This window comes from Lolium rigidum, chromosome 5 (assembly GCF_022539505.1).
Source record: "Lolium rigidum isolate FL_2022 chromosome 5, APGP_CSIRO_Lrig_0.1, whole genome shotgun sequence".
In the NCBI taxonomy this organism is placed as follows: domain Eukaryota; kingdom Viridiplantae; phylum Streptophyta; class Magnoliopsida; order Poales; family Poaceae; genus Lolium; species Lolium rigidum.
In genome coordinates, this window is record NC_061512.1 from 242,988,195 (window position 1) to 242,997,430 (window position 9,236).

General features: G+C 45.6%; 2 protein-coding genes and 1 long non-coding RNA gene across 3 annotated transcripts; all 3 read right to left on the reverse strand.

The window, feature by feature from the left end:
• Window positions 1-457: 457 nt before the first annotated feature.
• LOC124657056 lies at window positions 458-1,696 on the reverse strand. The gene is made up of 2 exons (XR_006988771.1): window positions 1,121-1,696; window positions 458-760 (listed from the first exon to the last, which is right to left on the reverse strand). It is a non-coding gene; the product is annotated as an uncharacterized LOC124657056 (long non-coding RNA).
• A 3-nt stretch (window positions 1,697-1,699) lies between these two features.
• Window positions 1,700-3,755, reverse strand: LOC124657363. Its single transcript, XM_047195929.1, has 4 exons — window positions 3,644-3,755; window positions 3,477-3,532; window positions 1,814-2,340; window positions 1,700-1,719 (listed from the first exon to the last, which is right to left on the reverse strand). The coding sequence occupies exons 2-4, from the start codon at window positions 3,500-3,502 to the stop codon at window positions 1,700-1,702; spliced, it is 573 nt and encodes a 190-aa protein (XP_047051885.1). The 5' UTR covers window positions 3,503-3,532; window positions 3,644-3,755.
• Window positions 3,756-6,953: 3,198 nt separating this feature from the next.
• Window positions 6,954-8,686, reverse strand: LOC124651478 (probable glucan endo-1,6-beta-glucosidase B). The gene is made up of 2 exons (XM_047190567.1): window positions 8,447-8,686; window positions 6,954-8,211 (listed from the first exon to the last, which is right to left on the reverse strand). Exons 1-2 carry the CDS (start codon window positions 8,574-8,576, stop codon window positions 7,097-7,099), a joined length of 1,245 nt encoding a protein of 414 aa, XP_047046523.1. The 5' UTR covers window positions 8,577-8,686; the 3' UTR covers window positions 6,954-7,096.
• Between the last annotated feature and the right edge of the window lie 550 nt (window positions 8,687-9,236).

The window sequence follows — 9,236 nt, forward strand, 5'->3', positions numbered from 1 at the left end:
TGAGACGGAGGGAGTAGATAACTTATCTCATATCTTTTTCGCCTGCTCATCTTCTATTGTCGAAATCATTTAGAGCATTCAACATGGATGCTGCTCGGTCTTATGGTTATTGTTGTGAGGGTTAGATTTGTAAATGTATGTGTGTTATGAGGGTCACAATGTAAATACTCCTCTCATGTATATATCTCTAAGTGAAGGAATGAAGGAGAGGAGCGAGTTCCAGAAAAATCTCAAATCCACATCGAGTAACCACATTTATAGCTAGATGTGGCTAGATTAAATTAGGTAAGGGTAGGCCAAACACATTTGCTCCAATATATCCAGTTGCATACTTGTCACTGCAGAGAGGCTGCCAGAAATCCTGTCTGACTTGTCACATGATAGTGTAAACTGAATAAAACTGAAACTTGAAGAGAAAAAATGCTGCCTAATCGACACACGAGTATGATATCATTGCCACTGCCACTGCCACTGCCCATGTGATTCAGAAAGTCTGCCCTGTCTGACTTGTCACATGACAGTGTAAAATGAATAAAACTGAAACTTGGAGAGAAAAAATGCTGCCTAATTGACACACGAGTATGATAGCACTGCCAGTGCCACTGCCCATGTGATTCAGAACGTCTGCCCTTGCCAAATCTCCAGGCTCCACCGGATCTCCTTAGATTGTTCCTCGCTGAAAGTGTTCTTCTGGTGCTCATTTCGTCTTCTGCTGTCAGGCTGACAACTGCGTAACTATTTCACATAGCAGATGGTTTCACTGTATTCATTTAGTGCAATTATTGTCAGATTCCAGTTTGTTAGAGAACTCCAAAGTACAATATAAATACAAGCCAGAACCATAGTTAGAATTTAGTGTCTATTTTCACATATTACATGGTTTCATTATATCCTTTTAGTGCCTATTTTCCAATTATTACATAGCAAAGTGCTAAAAAGATCAACAAGCACAAAAAAACGTAGTTTAGAAATGACCATACAACAATAGATAGCACTAGAATAAAGAAACAAACAACTCAAGCTATTCTCATATATCTGGTCGACCCTTGATCACATGAACAATAATACATTCAACATAGAAATTGGGTATCTTAACACATACAAGGTATAGAGGTATTACCTGCAGTATAGAAATTTCTATAGGGATAATACATCTTGTTATCCCAGCAATTTCTTTCGGAAATTCTTCTAAACCGCATAGACTGAAGTTGGAGCATGAAGTCACCAATATACGTAGCCAGAAAAATAACATTTGACTCTTCATCATAGCCCACCATGTAGACCTTTTTGTGGTCGCTACCGATACTCTGTGGAAAGAGCTCGTCAAGTTGAATGATTTTCGGCAGCAGCACCCATCTGAAAACACCTTCAGAGTACATTTTGCACTCCCATAAATGTATGCCCAGTTTTGACATAACAGCGAGGCCAAGGCCACAAACATCATTTGTCCGCCAAAGCTGAAAGCCCAAGCCAGTATGATAGGCCTCAGTTGGCTTCTCAATGTGACTGAGGATTTGTCCATTAATATCATATGCAAGGATGTCACCTCCACCGAACAAACAGTAAAGTGCATTCCCAATGAGGACGCTGTGTCTAATCTCATGAATCGTAGTTGTAGTCAATGTCGAGACAATATTTCCCCATAAACCAGACACCGATTCATAGAGGCAAGCAAAAGCCTGCGTCTGTCCAGCGGCTATCAAAACCAACTTAAACGGGCTTGAGAAGCAATCGCCGTGCACATGCCCATCATTGTCATCAGCGCACAACACCGCGGCGTGCCAACTCCAATAAATATCCCCTCTAGCATTACGTAGCTCAGGCGGAAAAGGAACATGGTGCTGCTGGCCGGTGAGGGGATCCCATACAACAACCTCACGCCCGTAGTAGTGCATTAGGACACCAAGGCCGTGGCGACAGCCAAGGAAGTTCCAGTGGTCGTAGGGGCTGCTGCTCTTGGGTATGGCGAAGCGCTCAGCCGGGATGCGGTTCGGCTTCGCGTTTAGAGCAGGAACAAAATTGTGTTCTGTGCCTCTATTTCCTGTGAAGAAGCCCAATAGAGGAGGCTTCCGATGGTGTTTCCTATAACGTTTGAGGAACTTGGGGTCAGAGAGTATGCTACGCCAGCGTGTGCAAACGAGGGAGGCGCGGAGAAGTGAGGATGGCTTTGGACGGAGGCGCAGAAAGATCTCCTCAAGGAGATCATCATCGTCCAGCGGGGGCGCCGACCAGGAACTAGTGTTGTCAGCGTTGATCACTTTGGATACGGCGTCGGCTAGCATTGCAGAACGCCACAGCCTCTTGGCATCCACACATACCATACTTGGAACAGGATCGTACCTGAAACAGTAACAACAATAAGTGCAATAACTAATAGGCGTATTTCTGTGATCCAAATAGTTGCAACACACAATTGGATGTATACTCAGTAAAAGGGGAGCATTTTGCCATCAACTTAATCAACAAATTCCTTTGCTAACTGTTGTATGGTAGTCTCACCATGACCAATGATAAGAAAATCGGTAATCGTTAACTGCTCGGTCGGTCGGCCTGGGAGTAGTGAATAATCGGAAATCGGACAATTAACTGATTTAATCGGTCGGCTATTAATCAGTGCAACCTACAAAAATTAGCACCCAAAACATGTCTATACAAAAAAGAAAGAAATGGTATATGGGTCTCTACATGCCTTCCCTACTTTTCTAGAGCCCAAAATACCATTAAGACATGTACGTTTTTCTTCTGTGGCGTAAACTTCTATGTCATGAGCGACAAAGGAGCCACCAACCGACACCATGTTCCTTCGTTTCGCTTCTCCTCCTTTGCCCTATGAAGCTTCTCTTCTCGCACCACCTATCTAAGGTACTACCCCTTTTGCACCTCAACCACCTACTCTATTTGAAGGCGTCATGGAGCTCTTCGACAAGCTCATCAAGACGGTCGAGATCTTGTATCTAAGGTCTGGTTGGCAACGATAAGCAATTGTTCAACGACAACTGGAAGCGAGCTCCTGGAGGCGAAAATCAAGTTAAAACTTCGCAAACCTACTTGATTTGGATGAGGTAGCGGCTAGACGGGTGATCTACGTTGAAAATTTTGCAAATTTTGTTTACTAATGTGGACTAATTAATCGGGAACATTCCTAGCAATCGGACTGTCAAAGCAATTAATCGGGTTAAAGGATTAGTACAAACAATTACAGGTAATCGCCACGGTCAGGCCCCTAGTAGTGATTAATCGGCCTATTAATCGCTGATTCGGCCTAGTTTTTGGACAGTGACCGTGACAATGAGGAAACCATAAATTACATGCATAATATACTTGTTACCCTATAGAGTTATAAACTTCACATGTATCAGCTAGGTTGTTTCTGTTAATGAAATAGACAAATTTATTTCGACCTTGCAAACCATCCAGCACACAACAAGCGGAATCCATCTGGAACAACAAGAGAGAAATTGGGTGGCCTTACTTACCCTTGAGGAATCTGAGCAGGATCCATTACCTATCTCCTTAGCACGCTCGCCCCTCTCTGAGAAATTGGGTTCAGTTATGAGGATAAATCAGAGCTAGGGTTTTCTGCACGAAACTAGAAGAAATTGGGAAACACTAGGGGATCTAGAAGGGTAAGCGGTGGCCTTACCTCGAGTCTTCGGTGGCTGCTTCCTGGGGATGAGGTCGCCGGCGGCGGCGCTCCTCTTTTCGGCCCCTGCCGCCGTCGTCTGTAGTGCAGGGCTGAACGGGACGTTGAGCTTTTTCTCAGCCCAAACCAATAGTAGCCCAGTATGTTTCGGAAACGACTACCGGCTGGTCGAACGTACTCCCTCCGCTCTTTTTTAATTGACTTGAATTTAGTATCCCTTTAAATTTCCGCCCCGTAAAACACGTGTAGAGGGCCCTGTATATAAAACGCGAGTACTTTTAACCGGACAAAAACGCCTCCCGTCTAGCAGTCCCCGTATACGAAAACTGTAAAAGAGGAATATGCTTCTTTTTCATCTCTTCGCGATGCAGCCCCGCCGCCGGACCCGCCGCCCCACCGGACTCGCCGCCCCGCACCACCGGACATGCCGCCCCGAGCTGCTGCCACGCGCCGCCCCGCCGCCTCGCCCCGCTTCTCGGGCCGCGGGCGGCCCCGTCGCCTTGCGCCGCCTCGAGCCGCCATGGCCCCCGTCGCCTTGTGCCGCCTCGGGCCGCCATGACCCCCGTCGCCTTGTGCCGCCTCGAGGCCGCCATGGCCACCCCGGCCCTGCCCCGTCGCGGCGCCCCCGCCCTGCCCGCGCCGGCGCCGGTTCCGCCCCGTCCCCGCCGGCTCCGCCCCGAGTGGGAGAACGCGGAATTTTGCTTCAAAATTCATCTAGTTTTTTCATTATTTGATAGAAATTTTGATGGGTTGAAAGAAATTGGTAGAGATTTGATAGAATTTAGAGCTCGTTGGCTGGAATTGGTCGCCGGAGTGGAGTTTGTTTGGCGGCGGCGCGGCGAGGTCCGGTGGTGCGAGTGCGGTTTTCACCCCCTACAAGCCCCTCCACCCTCTATAAGTAAGGGGCGAGGGAGAAAATTCCCAGGGCCTGTATATTTTAGATACGGGGTGAACCGTTTAGGGGGCCTGCTAGACGGCCATTTTCGTCCGCACCCCGTATACCGCCGGAATTATACAAGTCCGGCGTGGTTTAGGGGGTCTGTTAGACCTGCTCTAAAGTTGTACTAAATCCGAGTCAATTAAAAGAGACCGGAGGGAGTACTTTCACAGAAAAAAAAAAGCGTGCTAGGAATCTGTGGAGCACGTACTACTGTACAGAACAAAGGGAACACAAACACATCGATAACAAAACAGAGCCGCGTAATCGTGGAGATAAATAAATTGGAGTGCTTTAATTTACCTTTGTTTTGTTAGTCGTTTTAATTTCTTGGTAGTACTCCCTCTGTTATATAAAAGTTGTTTGAGATTATCAAAATATAAATATATATTGATACTAGTATTTAGTATGTAGATACATCTAAATTTTGATGAATCCCATACGAATTTTATAACACGGAGTGGAGTATAAAAGATGACTAATCTACCAAACAAACAAGTGATCCGAGCTGCGGGGACTAGCGATCTCGGCGGTGATGATAAGCAACAACCGATGATAGATGACGTCTTTTGAGATTGATGAATGTTAGCTTCACATCTAAGGTGGGAAAGTAGCTCATCGCCAAAGTTGTTATTGCTTGGAGACTCCAAATGTATTATTAAACCCATGTGTTAGTATTGTGACATTGTCCAACAAGTATTCAACATATTCACCAGCCGCATTAACTTTCAAAGGCAGACTGTCCTTTATCCATTTTCGTCTCCCCCAAGTACCCAACTAGTACTCACCATTGCAGTCATGGCCCAGCTGCCTAGCTAGCTTCATGCCGGCAGCAACCTCCTCTGCCCAAGGTCCACCGCGTGCCTTCGCCTGAGCTCCAAGGCAGCGAGCTCCTCTAGCTGGCAGTGTTCATGCTCCCAAGCTCCAGGGCAGCAAGATACTCCGAGCGTTTGTGCTCCTCAATCCAAGCTCGAAGTTAGCGATCTCCTCCGGTCGTGCTTGGTGCTCCTCCACCCAAGCTAGCTCAAACGCTACAGGCTCCCCCGACCACCAATCCACCATTCCTCGTGCTCCTGTCCTAGCTTTCGTCTGTATGTTCTTCGCCGGGAGCTATTTTAGATTCTGTTTCTTAATTATGGATGCTGTTGTAGACATGCATTTCCATATATATTTTGGGTCATGGTGATGTGTTAGATCCTAGCATCTTTGTCATACGGATTTCACCAGCCACGCGTCTCCGCGGTGGGCACTCAACTGCACATGGTCCTCCGTTGGTTTTGAGATTTAGACATGGGTGTTTTGTGAAGCAGCAGCACATGTTCTTCAGTTCTTCGTGAATTAATTTTAGTTTATTTTTTGGATTAAATGGACTAGAAAAAGTTCTATGAATAACTTTTAGTCTATCTGTTATATGCGAAATCGAAAACTCACCAGGCTATGTAATATGTAATAGTTATTTTTGCCTTAATTTCCGTGGCCAGAGAAGAATCATGCATTTCTTACTTGATGTAAAAGATGTTTTTGATATATTTTACTCATTCTTGCTTCCTGCAATAAAACTTTAGTGCCCCAAATTGATACTTTTCTTACTTATACTGAAAGAATATGTTTTAAAATTATTGTTATAAAGGGAAACCATTAGTACAAAATGTTTAAGTTGAATTAGTACAAAATCTTTGACCATCCGCACCATTAGTAAGAAATGTGCATTTCAGATTAGTAGAAACTAACATTTTTTGATTTGCATCATTAGTACAAAATGTTTGATTTTGAATTTTTTTCTATCTGCACCATTGATTAAAAACATGTGTTTAAGAATTATGTTTCAAACCGACCATTGATAGTTAATTGTCATAGCGGCAAACTAATATTTCCATATATTAAAAAATAATGCTTCAAAATTATAAAAAATGAAACAATGTCTAGAAGTAACTAGACAACTATTGAAATAGTAGAAGCGAAATTTGGCGTGAAAATTCCAATAATTCGTCTCTGTCAAGGATCGAACTTGTCAATGCTTCAAAATTATTGTTATGACAGGGAAGCTTATCATAGATGTTGCTAAATACATGCAATGTGACTAGTCTAATTCGCTAATTTCTCAGCATTTAAGATGACCCATATTAAGTGTTAATTTTCAAGCATGTTTTAACGCTTTTATATCGACCTCGGGCGTTGCCATGTCCCAAAAGTCCGTGTCAGGAAGGTTTTTCTATAGCTTAGTAAGATTATTACTTTCATGTACTAGTATTTTTTTTGTTCTTACATCTTCGTAAGATTATTAGACTTGAACTACGTACTGATCAATACATAATGCTTTAACATTTGGCTGGCTATATTCTGGAATTTTGGAACACGGAAATCTGACAAGAATTTACAGGAACAATTTCCAATTTCCTCATCGAAATTAAAATCCCAAATTATGAAATTTGCATGCTTAAGGGGAAAACTGACGGCACATTAGTAAAATATAAGAGGTATGAATAGAGCTCGTCTAAAAAGTAGTATGTGTCTCTCTATCTATAAGGGTAACAGATATCTTGATACACATTCCTTTCCAAGGCAGCGGCATCTGTGGGGATCAGATTGAGGTACGTGGCGTGAGAGTAGGTCCATCGAGGATCATTCAACTGCGTCTTCCACGTCCAGTAGATCCAGCCACTCATCCCAGGCTCCTCGTAGAGCTGTTGTTGGGCCGTGAAGAACTTCCTGAAGAAGTCTGTGTCATCCGGGCTCACGCTCGATGTCATGCTCCACTCGCCGGTAATGGTGAATGCCTGCCCGTTCACGGTGCGATGGTCATTGCAGGCACTCCTCATGAGGCTGTCCCGGTCGCCCCCGTCTTTCAAGGCGAAGCCAATGTAGTTGTGGTCATCGAACGCAGTGCGCTGGTCGTTGGCCACGGCAGAGTTGTCGCGCGCGTTGCCCGAGTCCCATTTCTGGGACATGAACTGCACATGGAGCTTGTTGCCGTCAGCCACTCCGAGAGACGCTTCGACATCTCGGACCGCCCTGAGAGCGCCTGGGTAATACTTCTGGACCAGCCCGGGGACCTGACCGGGGGCAGGGTACCGTCCGTCTGGGTCGTGTCCGGAGACGGGCTCGTTGAGAACCTCAATCATGCCGACGGTGGCGTAGGCAGGGTTCGTATGGATGCGCCTCGTCATCCACGATATCCACCTGTTGGCGCGGTCAAAGTTGTAGTCGTTGAAGAAACCGGCCGGCTTGTTGTTCTGGCCGGTAAAGGCGTCCTGTTGCTGCCCACCGGGAGCCCCATGAAGATCGATGATGACATAGATGCCGAGGTCAGCAGCCTTTTGGACGACGGCGTCTAGGTATGGGAGCATCCTGTTGCCGTCGGCGAAGGGCTCGCTGGCCTTGTCAACAATGTCTACATAGGACCAGTACCCGATGGGAATGCGAATCGTGTTCAGGCCAACGTAGTGGACTGAATCGACGCTGTCGGCATTGATCCAAGTCCTCCAATGAGTCTCGAACTTGTCGTTGCCAGCAGCTCGATTGCTTCCCATGTAATTGTTTAGCATGCAGTCGAACTCGGAGGCAGCTCCGTTGCAGCCCATGACGTTGTTCCACTCGTCGCTCATCATCCATGGCTCACAGATGAGCCAGCCTGAGAATTTCAACCCATGTTAAACTTAGCCGCTTGTCAACAATTTACAATATTCACTATATATGATTTACACTTATAAAATATATCCACGAAATCTGTATAAATATATATGAAATGAAAGAGATTTGCAAGACAGAATGCAAACATTTATACGTTCTGGATACATATAATTTTGGAAAAAGAATGTGACTTATATTATGGGACGACGGAGGAAGTAGTTGCAAAGGAGACATACCGCCGAAATTAACGCCCCTGATCTTGTTGATGCCCTTGAAAGCAGCCAAGTCGTGCTCCTTGGGAAGCCATGCCGAGACGGCACCGGCAAGGAGCGCCAGCGTCGTGATAGTAACGATAGAACGATGCATCTCGTGATCTGCTGCTGAGAGCTCTAGAGGAGAGGATGATGAGGGATGAGGGTGATGTTCACAGCTGGCCTTTTTATAGAATCTGTGCCCCGTCAGACAGGCTTATCGTCATGACTTTGATGGACAAGTAAGTGTGACTTTGAAGATAAGCCGCATAAATAGAACAAAATAGTTTGGCCGCCACTAGGCCACTTGCTATCCGCGATACCGCGTTCGTAGAGACTTGCCTGGCTGATGCCGAAATGTGTGCTGACTGTTGAGCAAAACCGCGTGCGTTCTGTAGATGATGAAGACATTGCCTGCCCCCCTTCCTGTTTGTTTTGATCTTATAGAAAACGTGTGGTGGGTTTGTACCCTCGAAACAAAAAATAACGTGTGCTGGGTTTGATTTCTCGTCGTCGTTTCATAGTTTGGTCTTTCACAGGGGACGCACGCAAGGAAATTTTCTTTCTTTGTTCTATATCTCTGCAGATCCTCTTGGGCATGTGTTGTTTTGGCTTGGCTCAGAGCATACGCAAATGCAGTTCCTGCGATCGAACTGTGCCTCTACCCATCTTATGTTCCCTGCCAATTGGTCAAACACGCAAGAGTTAGCCGCCACGCCATCACCATCCTGCATATCTTGCCTTTCTCTCTCAGCCGCCACGCAGTCGCTATCCT